General features: G+C 31.8%; 3 protein-coding genes across 7 annotated transcripts; 1 reads left to right on the top strand and 2 right to left on the bottom strand.

The window, feature by feature from the left end:
- Positions 1-485: 485 nt before the first annotated feature.
- On the bottom strand, positions 486-2,384 carry LOC114415144 (putative RING-H2 finger protein ATL12). The gene is made up of 2 exons (XM_028379707.1): positions 1,333-2,384; positions 486-1,172 (listed from the first exon to the last, which is right to left on the bottom strand). The coding sequence occupies exons 1-2, from the start codon at positions 1,995-1,997 to the stop codon at positions 605-607; spliced, it is 1,233 nt and encodes a 410-aa protein (XP_028235508.1). The 5' UTR covers positions 1,998-2,384; the 3' UTR covers positions 486-604.
- On the top strand, positions 1,077-8,782 carry LOC114415145 (ISWI chromatin-remodeling complex ATPase CHR17-like). 5 transcript variants are annotated; one of them, XR_003667320.1, is made up of 6 exons: positions 3,364-3,897; positions 4,159-4,295; positions 4,380-4,485; positions 4,899-4,999; positions 8,219-8,232; positions 8,467-8,782. XR_003667320.1 is itself a non-coding variant. In XM_028379709.1 (5 exons), exons 1-3 carry the CDS (start codon positions 3,667-3,669, stop codon positions 4,420-4,422), a joined length of 411 nt encoding a protein of 136 aa, XP_028235510.1. In that variant the 5' UTR covers positions 3,363-3,666; the 3' UTR covers positions 4,423-4,485; positions 4,899-4,999; positions 8,219-8,782. The 5 variants fall into 5 exon arrangements, 2 of the variants coding, with proteins under 2 accessions (XP_028235510.1, XP_028235509.1); XR_003667321.1 differs by lacking the exons at positions 3,364-3,897; positions 8,219-8,232 and adding an exon at positions 1,077-1,161; XM_028379709.1 differs by having other exon boundaries at positions 3,363-3,897; positions 8,219-8,782.
- A 504-nt stretch (positions 8,783-9,286) lies between these two features.
- Positions 9,287-14,024, bottom strand: LOC114415146 (carotenoid 9,10(9',10')-cleavage dioxygenase 1-like). Its single transcript, XM_028379710.1, has 13 exons — positions 13,864-14,024; positions 13,634-13,771; positions 13,449-13,551; positions 11,827-12,089; positions 11,338-11,517; positions 11,075-11,153; positions 10,878-10,959; positions 10,697-10,759; positions 10,460-10,598; positions 10,096-10,345; positions 9,910-9,974; positions 9,643-9,804; positions 9,287-9,545 (listed from the first exon to the last, which is right to left on the bottom strand). Exons 1-13 carry the CDS (start codon positions 13,972-13,974, stop codon positions 9,435-9,437), a joined length of 1,746 nt encoding a protein of 581 aa, XP_028235511.1. The 5' UTR covers positions 13,975-14,024; the 3' UTR covers positions 9,287-9,434.
- Positions 14,025-16,860: the final 2,836 nt, after the last annotated feature.

The following is a 16,860-nucleotide window of genomic DNA, read 5'->3' on the forward strand; positions in this document are numbered from 1 at the left end:
GGAAAGAAAAGAAATATAATTAGAAGAAAAAGACATAAATAGAAAGAAAAAAAATGAGAAATATAATAATTAATGTAATAAAAATAAAGAAAATAAAAATAGGTGAAAATGAAAAAAAATGATTTTATGTTGCATATTTTCCATTGCAATATATTTACGGTATGAAAGTTCTCGTACAAATGAATAAAGAATCAAATGTAGATGCGTTTGATATTGGTTTAATAATGAGTTGCGGAATAAAAAAGAAAATAACAGAAACTGGGCAGGCTGTTTGTACTTTGTATTAATAATGAGTTGCCGAAGAAAATTTTCCAAAAAGTTAATAAAGTTGAAAATATAAATTTGCCAAAGAAGAGAAAAGTTAGGAGTAAACTTTGTAAAAAAAAAAAATGATAAAAAGTGTAATTATTTTAGCGTGAACAATAAAAATAAAATTTTTAAAAAGTTAGAAGTCCAAAATATAAAATGATAAAGGTGAAGTACTGTACTAAAAAAATAAAAATAAAATAATTAAGTTTAATTTTTTTTTTTTTGTGAGTACACCGACAACGAAGCTGCGTTGAATGCACAAACATACACGTTACCAACAATTTAGTCGCATTGATCAGACATTTGAAGCTAAGGTTTTGTGTTCTAATTCAACCGAATTCCTTTCTTGTATCGCAAACCATTGGACCGTTCTTCGCGCAATTGGCAACCAAACCTTCCACAGCCTCTCACTGGCCCCATTAGATGTCACACATTCTCTGATCCTATTCTCCTTCCCCTTTTGTGTAAACCTCTCAGACATGCACCTCTTCTCCGCAGGACTATTCAGTGCCGTAAACGAGTTTTCTTCCTCATTAGAACTCGAAATCCCATGAAAATTTCCGCTGTCGTCGCTGGATTCCAAAGGACACAAACAGAATCTCCCACTGCAAACATCATTAAGCATCTCACTGTTCAATGACAACAGGTCCGAAGCATTAAGATCACTCCACCTGCTCCTCGTAAAAACATTAGAGATAACTATCTTATGATTCATCACGTGCACCGGTTTGTTCCACTTTCTTGTCCCACCAATAGAACTGCTATCATCAATAAGCAGTAGTTCTTGTTTCTTGCACTTGCCCACGTCCCAAAAGCCTCTTCTCGATGATCCTCGACACCGCTGGTCTAAGGGTAAATATGACCTAAATTAAAAATTTTAACAGATTTTTTATTAATTTAAATGTGAGCTTTATTAATTGAGGTCTTTTTTTCAGACATAAGTTTTTTTTTTTTTTTTTTTTTGCTTTATGAAAACTATTAATTTTGTCGGTAAATTTAAAGTTTGAGTTTTAATTATTTTACCTTTGGATCGATGCTGACCCTCCATGAGATGGCTCTCTGTGAACAAAGATTTCAAGGTTTGGATCCTCCGTGAGATTTGAAGGAACTCGGAGGAACCGCGAGCTTAATGAAAAGTTGAGGTTTTTAATGTCCCCTGCTTCAACCCTGCGTCTACAAAGAGGGCACGTAGAGTGGCTTTCAAACCACTTGTCAATGCAATTCATGTGGAAAGCGTGCTTGCACTTTGGAAGAAGTCTTAGAGTCTCTGTGTCCTCGAATTTGGAGAGACAAACGGTGCATTCTAGGCCTTCTTTGGAACCCTTGAGGGAAGAGAACTTGAAGAAAGGAAGTGTTTCAACTACTTGTTTGTCAATCCCAGAAACTCTAGACCTTGATCGAGTTAGGCCCTGAAAGTTTTGGAGATTTGAGTTTTGCCTAAGGAGTTCATGAGGGATAGTTCGGCAGAATTTAACATAGAGAAGTAAGAGTAATGTTATGGCAAACATTGTGGAGAGAACTGCTATTACTATTCCCTTGCTTGGATGAACCGTTTGAGGGAGTTCTGCCAGGTTCTGTTCTTCACTATCTTTGGCTTGGGATTGAACATTGAAGGGGAGAGAAAGAACCAGCATGAACATTATTAGCAAACGGTTCTTAAAGGGGTTGAACTTGAGGGTGTTACACATCTTCTGAAGAGAAGATCTTAATTACCAGATTTTGGTTCTCTCTTTTTGATTCTTTTCTTACTAAATAAACATTTGTGAGTGGAAATCAGAAATGGCTGCTACTACTTGATTGGCATAACATATCATAGCATCTCTCCACTGGTGTTAGTCCAACGAATGCAGACAACTTGGAAAGCTTTCAATCTTGTCTTTCTATTTTACTATAACAGTCCCCACCCTGCACGCTTTTAATGTTTGTTGGTTTTTGTAGTGCTTTGTCTTGGACAATTAATTAGAATATCTTCTGGTCGATGAAAACAAAAGCATGCATCAGCTTGGAGTCCTGTTTATTGGAGAGTATCTTCTGACCCAAAAAACGTTGTCCATGATTGACATATTATACATTTGCCATATGTGATTATCATATGGTCAGTTTCAGTTAACCATTGCTCCAGTTGACACTTGTTGAATCTGTTTTGTTTACTTTTTTTGATATTGAAACTTTGTTTATTGGAGAAAATAAGCCATGCTTATGCAAACTCGACAAGTGCCGATGTAGAGAGAGTTAGAGTGTCATTTTAAGGCATTCAAATTCAAGTACCAATTAGGTAATAATCTCTATTTGGACAACTTTTTTTATAACAAATTTGATTAACTCATTAACCAATTAACCAAACTTTTTATTCAACAACTTTTTTTCCCTAATTGAAAATTCTAATTCTTTAATTTAAAGACTCCCAATTAATTAAAATAATTAAGCACTAGATTCGAGAATCTTTAAGATCTCATAATTGTTGATATTTTTTCTCGAATATTCTCAATCATGTTGCTTTATTCCGAATCTAATCCTTATTCTAATCTCCCAATTGTCAGTAGAAAATTCAAGATCAATTATAAGTAGCTAGCTTACAAAGCCATTTAAATTAGAGACAAGTAATCAATTTAAAAGAAATGAACTTGAATTAACAATAAGAATTCAGATTATACAAGGTTAATGTTAAGGTTAAGATTCCCCGTCTTCTAACTGCAAATCCTGAGTAACTACTAGACCTCAGTCAATACCAACAATTACCTATGCTTCAGAACTTCCGTTAATCTTTGTTACTACACACAATTTTAATTATGATCATTGCAATTTTCTCTTAAAATAGCTACACGGATACACATAAAAAAAAAAGCTACTCAGATGTATTGTACATGTAATTCATTCAACAGTCCTCCTTATATTCTCTGTCTCCATATAATTTAACCATTATGTTGTAAAAACTAAGGGTATTTCTTATACTATTTTCTAAAAAAATGTAATAGAAATAACAAAATTCACTTGCTAATTCAAGAGATCACTATTAGAAAAAATGTTTTTATTGTCAGAAATCGTCATAGTAGACAACGTAGTGATAATCTTTTACTTATGTTTATTGACAAGAAAGACGATTTTTTAATAACTATGTTGAAATATTCAGTTTAAGGATGATTATTCAAAAAAAGTGTGTTGAAGAATGACTACAATGACGGATTTAAAAACCGTCGTAGTAGTCCCGTGGTTACAAAGATGATTTTACAAATCCATCTTTGAATGATCCAAGTTATTTCTCGCTTTCTCTAGATCAGTCCCCCGATCACTTCAAACTTAGAATCCTTTTTCTATTTGTCCTCGACCAAACCCTCGAATAGCTCGATTTTATAATCCATGGCGAGACCTCTCAAGCCACACTCATCTTCCCACGAAGCGCTCTCCAATGCTTCCAGTTCGTCCGAGGAAGAGGAGCAAGTCAACGAGCAGATCAGCGAAGAGGAAGACGAGGAGGAACTCGAGGCGGTGGTGCGCCCCGCCAGTTCCGACTATGACGAAGACGATGACAAAGTTGCCGGCGACAATCCACCGAACTCCGATGAATATTCCGCTGCCGCCGATGACCTGGTCAAAGTCTCCTCTTAGTCTTACCATATTGTTCGTACTTCGTTACTCGTTCTGTTTTGTTCTAGGGTTTATACTTTACTGCTCTGCTCATGCATGAGTTGCTATCGAGATTCGAGACTTGTTCTGTATTTGAAGTTGTGTTTACTTGCCTTGTGTGCCCGTGAAAATGCTGTGTATGCTGAAGAGAGAGAGAGTGAGAAGCAATGTGCTCGCGAATTTAAGGGGAAACCTAAAGCCTAAACATTTGTTGTTTGACTACAGGATGGGGATAGTGTTGATCCCGAAATTAGCAAGCAAGAGAAGACTAGATTAAAAGAAATAATGCAGAAAGTGAAGAAACAGAAGATTCAGGAGATACTGGATGCACAGAATGCGGCCATTGACACTGACATGTTACGGTTAGTTCTGTGACAATTCAACTTCTTTTTGTATTATAGTGTATTGATATGATCGCTAAGTAAATGAACCGACAACTAATGCAGAACAATCGAGGGAAGGGGGCGTCTGAAGTATCTCTTGCAGTAGACCGAGCTTTGCTCATTTTGCAAAAGGGGATCAATCTTCGTCTCAGAAGAAGTCAAGGGGAAGGTACGTTCCTAAAATTTGTGTGAATTACCCCATGTCAATTTGTCTCCTCTTTTTCCTTTGTTCTTGCTCTGAATTTTATTGCATTTGGCATCTAAATGACAATATAAGTTATACCTTCAAAAGTTTAAAGTTCTTTAAAAGGGTGCATATAAATTCTTATATGCTAGGCGGCCATGGAAATCATAGAGATAAGCTAGGATCAACTAATCAAATAATTGATACACTGTCAATTCATATATGCTCTTTAGTGTCTCAGATAGCTCAGTAGAAGCATTTGTCTTTTATGCTAACATCATAGCAAAGTCTACTGGTGGTTCTCTAAGGATCTGATTTCAGAAGAGCACTAAAGAGACAACACAGACTTCTTGCTGCATAAAGGAACTTATCCTAACATTTTATGTTTGTGCATTAAGGGGTCGCCATTCATCCAATTTCACTGAGGAAGAAGATGAAGAATACCGAAAAGGAGAAGAAGATGGTCTAGCAAACACACGTCTGGTGACACAACCATCATGTAAGTGTTCTTTCTTTCTATGCATGCTTTCATGGATTTGAAGGCTCTATTTTAAGCATCTTACATTGTGCAGTTGTACCACAAAGTCTTCCCCTTTTGTATTCAATATGCCAATGCATTAAGAGGTAGAGAGTAAGAGAGACAAATAAAAAGGCAAATGAAATAGAGTCCCGTGAAGGGTGTGAGTGATAATATGCATGCATGTATGTCTCATTGGCAGCCACTGATATTATTTCTGATTCTGACTGAGAAAGACCATCCTCTCTTATTGTTCATTGGTTCAGTTCCCACATCCCTTCCCATGCAAATTTTAACAGTCTCATAATCAAGAATATGACAACTATATCATCCACCTTTTTATGCTCCCCCTTGTTCAGTTTCTGTGATTCTTACCAATCCCTTCAACCAACTGTGCTGTGTTGTGGTCGTGGTGATGATAGCACATTGAGAGATGAGAAATAAAGTAGAGTGTACTTGGCCTTGGGTTAGCTTTTTTCATTTACAATGTAGGTACATATATATCGAGAAGAATGTCACCAACCATGAAAATCTATTTTACTGTGCATGAAACATATACTTGCCTCTGATTGAATGTAATTATACTTTTTCAAAATATAAAAGTTTTAATAACTTTTTTAATATTTATACAAACAGCGCGGCTGATGTTTCAAAACAAGTCAACATTTAATAAGTTTTTTAAGTGCAAAAATTTATTTTCTACCTTTGTTAATATGTAGTGTTAGATTGCAAATATTAAATCTGTCTAGAATATACTCCATTTAAATAAAAGAGTAAATTGCATTCATATACAATGTATTTTTCTCAAATTCCACCCGATACTTCTCCCTTGTTTTATGTTATTTTTACCTTCTTCTGTTAACGTCATTAACTAATGTTAATTGAAATATGTGAACAGACGAAATTGTTCTAATATCTTTGTTATACTCGCTGTATTTTTCTCAAACTGCACTCGATACCTCCCTTTTTTTACATTATTTTTAATCCTTCTATTAATGTCGTTAACTATTGTCAATTGAAATATGTGAGCACACAAAGGTGTCCTAATATCTTTGTTAAATACTCAATAAAAAATTAACAATTGACCTTGTGAATGCACATTTCTTAAGGCAATAACAGTTTTTTCCTTTAATATTTGACTCTTATTTCATTGTTGCTAATACTTGAAAAATATGCAGTTCTTGATTGAGACATTATATCAAATATCTAGCCATAAAAAATAAATATTTCAAAGAAAGAAAATAAAAATATAAATACAGGAACAAAACACTAAAATTTAAAGCAAATGACTATATTTAATCAATAGACATTATTGGAAACACGTCCAATAAAAACGTAGCAACCAAACGACTCTAACACGCAAAAAAAATTGAACTAAAGAAAAAAAAGAAGGAAAGGTGTTAACACATGTGCACCAACAAGGTGGATTCACGTCCAATAAAAAGCTGAGGTCACGTCCAATTAGAGAAAAGGCAAAAAGAAAGAAGAGTGTTAAAATATTTTTAGGTTAAAAATGATGTCATGTCTTTTATGGAGTTAAGAGGAAAAAATGAAGGTTTGTTAGACATAAATTTTCATTGAAGGTGATATGACTAACATGTGTCTACTTTTTGTTAAATTATTAAAATATGTTTAGGAGGGAGGATGTCTGGATGTAATATGAGCTAAATAATTAAGAGATTTTTTGTAGGATAAAAAAAAAAAGAATGCCGTATACAATTTTAAAAAATACAGAAAATACGAATATAATTTACTCTAAATAAAAACATTGGTGATATGGTTAATAATACCCACCCAAATAGTAATCTTTAAACAACTTATATTACATTTCCAAGACGTTGGTATTGATCACTTAGCAAGCAAAAAACAACTTAGTCATTGCTAGATACCAAAATATATAGGAAAATGCGTGTGGCTACAGATTCTTTAATTTTTCTTGACAAGGGGTCCAAATATACAATGTGCACAAAATCTTTTTGCTTGACTTTGCTCTGAACAACCGTGGACACTGTAAAAGCATAGTAATATAATTAAGTTATTATTTAATTAGATTATAAATAGAAGTGTCAAGCTAAACTTCATAACCAAGCACCATAAATCCATAATAGAGAAAATATATCCAACTATGGCTACCCTTATTGCTCCCAGCCACCATTCCAGAATTGAGGATGCTGAAGCCCTCCGAAATGCTTTCAAGGGTTATATTATTTCACTAACCATTTCTTGAAAAGATTGTATTATTTTGATTGACTGATTCTATGAATTTGCTTTGTTTTTTCCTTGTATCTTGAAAATCCATTAACAAAAATTTATTGTGACTTATGGAAAACTTTGTCATCATCTATGAGCTCTTCTAATAATTTTATGTATACTATTGAATCGTGTTTGTAGATGATTGATCAATATGATAACATGATACCTTATAATAAAAAAATAAAACGTGACATTATATTTAATGGTCTAGGATGGGGGGCTGATGACAAGGCCATTATAGCAATACTTGGACATAAAAATGTTCACCAAGAGGCAAGAAATCAGAAAATCTATTTTTTATGTTCTTAGCTCTTTTTTATATTTTTCAATAAAACTATGTCTTCCAATGTTTTTTATAATTAAAGTAATTTTATTACAATAGATTTATTTCAAAACAAAATTTAGTTTTTATACCAATGTTATGTGACTTATGTTTCTTTGTCTCTCTTCATTTTTTATGTATCATTCAGTCTCGTTAGTGACTTTCTTTTTTCTATGTCTCTACGTGTAATAGGTGTAGAGGTGTCAGCTACTCTTTATCTAAATTTAATTTAATTTTTTTTTTTATCAAAGTAGCAATGCTCTATTTTTATCAATTCCAAAATGGCAAGAATCCGAGATTCATCACTCCATTCACCTGCTATAAATACCCTGCCAGAGTTAAGTACTCACAAATCACAATATAACATTCACATTCACTAGAGAGGAAGATAAAGTTATAAAAAAAGACTGGTATACAGAGGGAGATGGCTTATAGGGTGCAGAAAAAAATTTCACTACGCAAAAAATTTCTCATTCTACGAGTCCTTACCTACTCAAACTCTGTAATAATGCTATCTAACTCCATCTATTTACAATCCCTCTTCCTCAATTTCTTTCCCATGATTTGAAAATTATAATAACCATTTTTCGTGCACTGAAGTTGTTTCTGTTGTTTTTTTTTTGAAGGCCAAGAGAACAAGGTATGCTTATTCTCTTAACCTTTCCTTTCCTCAAAGGCACACATTAAAAACAAGGCCAATATATAGAAATGAAAATATCTTTATTATAAATAACATGTTATAGATCCCAAGTTGACTAGTGATATGTTCTTTTTATATTTACATATCATGCTGTTTGCACTGTGATCTTTAGTTTTCATCCTTTCTGTTAGTCTAATACTGTCATTATAAACACTTTTCAACTTATGTGTGCAGTCAATTACCATTCAGTGTTTGGAAGCACTTCAGTTTTTGCAGTCTTGGACTAATAATACATTGTGACTTGAAGCCGGAGAATATTTTGGTTAAAAGCTATAGCAGAGATGTGAGGTTAAGGTCGTTGATCTGGGAAGTAGCTATTTTGAGACAGAGCACCTTTGCTCGTATGTTCAGTCCAAGTCTTATCATGCTCCTATAGGACAAGAAGGTTATTTTGTGGCTTCTATATGACAAGAAGATTGATATTTGGTCACTTGGATGCATCTTGGCAGAACTTTATACTTATAATGTTGTATAAATTATTTATTTTATATTATAATCATTTTACAAAATTATTTGAGCATATATATATATATATATATATATATATATATATATATATATATATATTTCTTTATTAAAATCTATTTAGGTTTAATTTTCTAAAATTGCAGGTTGGGTTTGCTGTAAAAACAAAATAAATATTAAAAAAAGTAAACAAAAATGGTTACTAAAAAAACTGTTGTAGAAACTCACATTTGAAGACAGTTTTATAAAAAACTGTCTTCATGAGGTTTTTAACATTTTTAAATAACAAATAATACAATCTATGTCAGTTTCAATAAAATTAATGTAGAAATCGAGATTTTAGGACAATTTAAGAATTGTTGTGAAAAATGTTTATTTTTCAATTCAAAGATAATTGAGAATCTTTGTCCAAAATATTGTCCAAAAGTATTTAAAAATCATCTATGAAAGGATTTTTTTTAATAGTGGGGCTCTTAATTCTTTGCCAATAATTACCATTTGCACATGAATTAGAGAAAGGACCGTGTAATTTAAGAGAAATAAATATAATTTACCCTTTTTTATTTATTTTAAATAACCGTACTAAGTAGATAATAGCATGATACACATCAGCCATCAACATTAGTGACTAGAGTTGCAAATTAATACAGACAACACAAATCACAATCCTACGGCATCTAAAAGGAGATTGGCATGAAAGCTCCGTGAAATCCATATGGAACTCTGAAAGGCATGGTAATTTTGGCAACTGCCTCGCCAGAAAACTTCTTTGTGTCAATTATATGAACCTATTCAGAAAAATAAAGAAATTAAAGTGCTAGCTAATATATGATTCTTAGCAGGATCATTAGATCGATCAATTAACTTACACATAAATTGACCTACTTGAGATATGCCGGTATCTTCATTGTGAACAAAAGTGATTATCCAACCATCATCTTCTTCAATACCACCTTCTTTAGGGACAAAGGCAGATCCAGTGCAAAATACATTCCTTTCAAACGTATGGTATTCCACCCTTATAAGCTCTTCTTGTTGTGTCTCTCCCTGATTTACACAGTTGAAAGTTGATACTTTTAAGGGGGGGAAAACATATACAAAAGAAAAAGTAATCGCATAATAAAATTCTAGCTATTTCATTCTATCTTTTACCACAGGGAATTCTGAACATGGTTCTCCAAAGTATAGCTTCGCTAAAGCTCCATATTTAGGAATATCTAAATGGTCAAACATGAAAATTATTATCAATTATGAATCTAGGTTTATGGTAATTAAGAGTTATTGTAATTAATTGTTAAATAGTTAAAGAATAGAGAAAACTGTGTTTTAAAGAATTACCTGCAGAATAACTTGCAGCGGGATCAACCACTTGGGTGTATCCGTATCTATTCTTTATTCCTGTAAAACTTGCATTGATTACTGGAAAATCCATAAACTTTTCTGGTCCAGTGAGATATTTTTCCTTAACCTCCCCACTTTTCATGTTTAATCGCCATTCATAACACCGAGAGAACAATTTAGATTCATTTAGACCATCTTCTGGTCCTGGAATTATTGAATCTAATGCTCTACAACCCCACAACACAACCTGGTACAATATAGAAAATTTCTCAATTTTGCAGCTAATAATTGCTCACTTAGAGTATCTGAAGAAGTTCTTGGTTATTTTCAAATGCTAATACTTTGCTGATAATTAAGTTACCTCATGACCATCCTCAAAGGAATTGATGATATGAAATGTGCTATTAGGTTCCACCTCAAACCACTGGATTGAGTTTTCATCACCATAGAGTGGCATTATCCCAATCCTGGCATATTCCTCCTTCTCATACTTGATTAATCTACATGCAATAATATGGAATGCTAATTCCATCTACAAAGGTTTTATCATTTTATGTCATAGTATATATGTGTGTACTCAATATATATTTATACTCACGGGCCTCTTTTAAGTAGTCTGTTTGAATCTACAATCAGTGGAAGATCCAATATCACTATATACCTGCTAACAAAAAACATAGAAATGGATCGATGCATTAATTTTAACACTCTCATTCTAGTTAATATAGCCTTGGCTTATATAATTTCATTCTTTGGTTTGATAATGAATGCTATTATACCTGCTTGTGATACCTATATCATGGCATAAAGAGCATCTGTCTAGTTTTATGTCTTCTTTATGAACCAATTCCTTTCCATCAGCTGAAAATGGTTAATAAAGGGTATGTTAACGATATTACACATCATGCACAACCATTTTATCAAAATCAATGAGTACTAAAGTATATTATTAAGAGTTTAAAGCACATATATATACCAGAAACTATTCCAATTTCAAGATAAGGTTTAGTTGCATCTACCCCAAAAATAACAAGCTCTCCTGTGCCTGGAACTTTCTGTAGTATTTAAACATATCAAGAAATTTTTATTAAGCACACAATAATTAAGAGTGTGACACAAGAGAAAATATTAACCTTCTATATACAGTTCACAGTTGTAAAATTAACTAAGGTTAACTCTTCCCATCACACTACTTTCACTAGATATATATACCATACACACGTTACATGTAAAAGAAACCTTGGGGTGACTGGCGAAAGGACGATTCCATGCTCCATTGACATCCCAGTATTTCAAAGTATTTAGTGTGAAGATGTCTATTTCTTGCGGGATGTGATTCTCCGAAACCGAGTAGAACTTGCCTGAATGCTCAAACACATTGGTGTTGCTATAATCTTTATTCAGTTGTCCAAATCTCAGCTGTGAAATCCACAAGGAGAATATTCAAAACTAACTCGTTGGTGAGATGACTCAATATACTTGCTAATCTTTCTTTTTTAAGGAATATAGTTGCTAATCTTAACTAATTCATCAATACATATATAATTGGCCACTCCATGCATGCTTATTTTAGTTTGATTTTTAAAAACAATTACTTTTTAAGTTTCCTTCGAAACTTTTTAAAAAATAATTGTTTATTTGTTCACGAAAATTATTATAAAAAATAGTGTGTTATCTTTGGAACAAATTAAGACGGATTATTTTGAGCATGTGCTTAAAAATGCTAACCCCGTTAAGAAGCATAGAAGACAAAACGGCGAATGTATCTCCTTTTACAGCAGGGAGAAACAAAGGCTTGATACTTTGTTTCTCAAGCTTGTATGTTTCAGTTTCAACGTATCTGTTGTTGTAGACGATGGTGCAGCACCCGTTGTCACTTTCCCTTTTGAAATATAAAGCATGAAGCATTCCTTCTCCTTCCACCCAAACGCTATTTGTCCTCCCCAAGATAGACTTCGATGATTTCAATCCTCCAAAGAGTGGGTTTGGTCCTGTACGTGTATAGCAATATACAAAGATGAATATAAATAATTAGATTTTAGTTCTTTATATTTATTTACTTTTTTTTACATTTTTTTTTCCTACTATCTGGTAATTCTTTCTTTTTCATTACAGTATTCATCACATTTTTCACTTGTACTTCTTCCTCTCGCTTTTCTATGTTTCTTTTCATTCTATTTCATTTTATACTCTACATTTAGATGTGAGAAAACCATTGCATTATATATATATATATATATATATATATATATATATATATATATAGTAATTAAACAAATTTGTTTAGATGATATTATTTATTTTCGGATAAAATTTATTAGAGAATACAAAATTGTAAGTTTAATTTCACCTCTATTTTTACTTATAATTTTAAAATTTTTAATACTAAATTTTGATCAATAGTTAAAGGATTGTGTTCCCAGTCCTACTCTTGTCTAGATACATAACAAGCAAACTTGAAAGGATTAAATGCACTTCTAATTGTGCTTGGTGGGCAGAGTGAAAATGAACATATATTTTGTCCTTTCCCCAGTAGTCCCGGGATGTAAAAGCAATTTATGATTAGATAGTTAGGCACTTATGTTAATTTTTCTCTATCAACAAAAAGAAATTCATCAATAGAAACTAGAGGGTATACGGGTACCAACCCTTACAAAGAGAAGTATTTGGTATACTAATATCCCGTATTTTTTTAATATAGGATAAAACAACAACTTTGAATTTAATGGTTTGAACTAAATGTCTTTTTTTTCTCAAGCTTAAACGTTATCACACCTATTTCCTTCGTCTGTAATTTTAATTTTTTTTAAAAAAAATTCAAATTGATTTGGATTATCACTTTCTAATGAGATATTCGAACCCAATTTTATCCTATAATAAATAGCGTAGTCTTTGAAGATTTAATAATATATTTATTAAAATTATGAGAAAAAATAATGATATTTTAGTAAAATTATCTCCTAATAAATGTTAACTCTCTTAAAGTACTTGTTTTTTTAGTTTGTATGAAAAACATTAAATCTCAATCATTTTGGAATAAAAGGAGTAACTCAAACCATATGGCTATATGATATTTCTCTCTATCCTCCAACATGATCTATCATCACGTGACCTGAATCCACAGTTGTAATAGCATGTCGACAAATAACACAAGTAAATTTAAGAATCAACTCCCTAAGTTTTTGTTTTTGTTTAAAATTATGCCCTAGGACAATCAGTAGAGCAAAATGAAACGAAAAGTGTCATTAAGATTGATATAATAAAAGTGCACGTGAAAGAATTTTCTTTTCATTTTCCCATCTTAATTAGCACATGCACCCAGAGTTCAAAAGTTCATAGCACGTACGGACCATTTCTAATGAAGACACCCTCTGGAAAGTGATCTGGTATGTCACCTTCAATATAAGTGATAGCCACGGGTTCCCCTAATTCCTCCACCGGAGCAAAGTTATTCTACAAAAGAACACTATATATTTTTGCACCAGTTGATTTTCCCTGCTTGAAACTAAAACACTTTAATCAGTCGGTACCTCACCTGAGATGGAAGCACAAGCTGGTCGACAAACTCAAATGCTGAATCCACAACAGCGTTAAGAAATTTCGATTTGATGTCTGTGAAGGTTTTGGAAGCATCAATTTGCCGCGGAATTTGAGGCAACGCTCTTAAGATCGGCTGTTAATTCATGAAGTGAACAACACTGTTTATGCAACTCACTTAATTGGACGTTAGGTTTTAAAAAGCAAAATAGAGACAGATTTAATTACCTTGAAGGCGGAGGAAAGTCCTGAAGTTACGATGAAGGATCGTTTCTGAACGCAGCAATATTTAGGTGCAAGAGTCATGTATGAAGTTGCCAATGCCATGTGTGTTTCCATTAACTACTAATTGCGTTTCGATGCAACACTACCATATAGTTTCATAATAAATAGTAAACCAATGTAAACATTTTTAATAAATATTAATGAGGTGTTTTTTGTAATTATCTCTAAGAATCAAACTTAAGTAACATGAAGTCTACGATAACAAAGAAATAAAAATCATGTTTAGAATAGAGAAATATTAATGTCCACTTATTATTATTCAAACATTTTACATTAAAAAAAGAAACTAAAATCATGTTTGTACATTTTTTTGCATGGCACGAGAAAGAAGTACTGTATAATAATAATAATAATAATAATAATAATAATAATAATAATAATAATAATAATAATAATAATACATACATACATACATAAGAAAAAGATAAAGAAAAAAAATAACGTCATCAAAAGAGGTGTAAATTTTTTTTTATAGTTTTGAACTGCATGTGGAGCTTCCCTTATATCGGAATATTCCTCTCCAAGTTGCATTTTTTTGTCTGTGAATGTCTGGACCGGTGTCAACTAGAAGTCTAGAAGTTCACTAACGTGCAATCTCATTTCCACCGTTTCTATCTATCTGTTATAAAAGATAAAAAGAAGGTACAAATTTTTTTAATTTTCTATATTATGAATTCTCGTTGGTTTAAAATGTAAAGATATGCTCTTACCAACATGGCAATTGGTAAAATAAATTAGCTCTTAATAATATGTTTATGGTTACTCGTTTGATTATTCATCCCTTTATACATAATTTCATTTACTAGTAAGAAATAAGCTCTTAATAATAAATATCGTATATTTAAAATAACAACATAATGTATTATATAAATGATAAGATTGTTAGAAAAAAAAAGTTGCATCTACCAAAAAAAAAATATAAATGACAAGATGCACGGGTTATATATATAAAATTTTTATAATATCAAAATGTTTCTTAGCATAATGTGTCATAATGTTGGCATGCACGAATTGTGCAAACAATTTTATTTTTGTTAAATAGATCTATGTTAACAGAGACAAGCCTAATAATAAACCTTTACTATGTGGGTTTTTTTTATAGTGTTACTAACTCACATATATAATTAACCAGGCTGCAGAAGATATGATGCATGTGTGTGTAAAAAATAATCATATAAAAAATTTCTGGACATATATAGTATGTAAATAACTAATGCGGAAAGGGGTTACTATTTCAGTTTGTTGTTGATTTGCTTAGCCCTTGTCGTTGACAAGTACGTAAGTTATTATCTGTATGGGATCAATGAAGAAGACAAGGAATCAACAAAGGAGCTCTTCTATCCAATGGATTAATACACTTATATGTTTTTAAATGCATGGTTGCGATATTGTATGTATATATTCAGGTATATTTTTCCCAGTGTTGAGTTTGGATGGTTCAAAATTCGCATAGAGCTTTGAGCTGTATTTTGTTTTTAAGGAAAAAGGCATTTTTCTTGCATTGATGGGCTAGTGCCTTATTTGCCACGTCATTGTCTCTAATACGCACAAAAACTAAACAATCAAATTATAAAGTTAAAAACCAAGTTATTGAGTGTAAATTATAGGGTTGGCTATTGATAGATTAGGTTAAAATTATATATGTTTTTCGTAAGCCAAAATAATAAAGTAATTTAATAAAATTTCTTTAGCTTATTATCATGTTGATATAATCTAATAAAATTAGGTTATATTAAAATTATATACGTACTTCTCCAACGGTAGAATAACATATTTTATTGCAGTTTCGTACTACAATGATATAACCCACTTGCTTGCCAACTGTAGAATCTTATTAAAGATGTTAAAATAGCAATAAAAATACAAATGTTTTTGGAGAGAGTAAAAATATAATTAAATAATAATTAAACTTACAAATAATTATGGTTAATTTAAACGTATTGTATAAAATAGCAATCTATATGGCTTTTATCATGTCGTGATATTGGTATCAAAGTGATTTAATTTAGATATATTCTTTAAAATGATTAAATTCACAAAAGCAGTTCCACTTAAAATTAATTAATACGGTAAGGGATGCATTTATTTACTTGATTTACCATTATTATTTATATAATTGATTATTATATTCAAATAAATTATGTTTAGCATTATAAATAAATCATTTTGTTTATATAGCATGGGATATTGGGATGTATATTTTGAAAAGCTTTATGGCAAATGAAAGGAGAAAACCCCCAAAGAAAACTAAAAATCGAGACATTATATAAAAGAGGGAACAAACTTAAAAACTCTAATTTGCCTCTCTAAAGAGTGACTAAAGTTGGCTACTAATTCTTTCGTGACTTAGCTTTGTGTATATAGAGGTGTGAGTCTGAATTGCATGGACGTTTGAATCATCATGGATTTGGGGGCCGTAGTAAAAAAAAATGAAATCTTTATGATACTGACCCACTTAAACCTTCCAACAAGCAAAGCCTCTTTAATCTGATCCCACACTAATCTCCTTGAAGCCACGTTGACAGGCAATAAAAATACCAAACTTAGCATGAGCAACCTCATGGTTCCCTATATCTGCAGCATAAGCATACAAAATGTTTCCACAATAATCTCGGAGAACTCCAGCAGCAGCAGCTTGACCAGAAATCATGTGTCTGGATCCATCACAGTTCTGATTTCTGTGATTCTAGAAATTAAAAATTAAAAAAAAGGAAACCTAAGGATAGCAACCTTTTTGTTTCTTTTTAGAAGATATTCTATTTTATTTTTATATATAAAGTTAAAGTTTTGTTTTTAGAATATTCACTAAATGATTTAATATTAACTTTACTAACTATTAATGCAATAATAACTTTGCATGAATCAACTAACACGAATTGTTGAGCTTAATCAGTGCCTTAATTTTTGAGTTTTCATTATATAGTTACGTTAAGTACTTAG

The sequence above is a fragment of the Glycine soja genome, chromosome 6 (assembly GCF_004193775.1).
Source record: "Glycine soja cultivar W05 chromosome 6, ASM419377v2, whole genome shotgun sequence".
Taxonomy (NCBI): domain Eukaryota; kingdom Viridiplantae; phylum Streptophyta; class Magnoliopsida; order Fabales; family Fabaceae; genus Glycine; species Glycine soja.

Excerpts from the sequence above, each read along its gene's own strand:
- LOC114415144 (XM_028379707.1), bottom strand. The coding sequence starts at position 1,997 with ATGTGTAACACCCTCAAGTTCAACCCCTTTAAGAACCGTTTGCTAATA. Across the intron at positions 1,173-1,332 it reads GGGTCAGCATCGATCCAAAG|GTCATATTTACCCTTAGACC; the intron begins GTAAAATAATTA and ends TTTTTAATTTAG.
- LOC114415145 (XM_028379709.1), top strand. The coding sequence starts at position 3,667 with ATGGCGAGACCTCTCAAGCCACACTCATCTTCCCACGAAGCGCTCTCC. Across the intron at positions 3,898-4,158 it reads CCGCTGCCGCCGATGACCTG|GATGGGGATAGTGTTGATCC; the intron begins GTCAAAGTCTCC and ends GTTTGACTACAG. Across the intron at positions 4,296-4,379 it reads ATTGACACTGACATGTTACG|AACAATCGAGGGAAGGGGGC; the intron begins GTTAGTTCTGTG and ends CAACTAATGCAG.
- LOC114415146 (XM_028379710.1), bottom strand. The coding sequence starts at position 13,974 with ATGGAAACACACATGGCATTGGCAACTTCATACATGACTCTTGCACCT. Across the intron at positions 11,518-11,826 it reads CTTCTATGCTTCTTAACGGG|CTGAGATTTGGACAACTGAA; the intron begins GTTAGCATTTTT and ends TGGATTTCACAG. Across the intron at positions 11,154-11,337 it reads CTTTCGCCAGTCACCCCAAG|AAAGTTCCAGGCACAGGAGA; the intron begins GTTTCTTTTACA and ends TAAATACTACAG.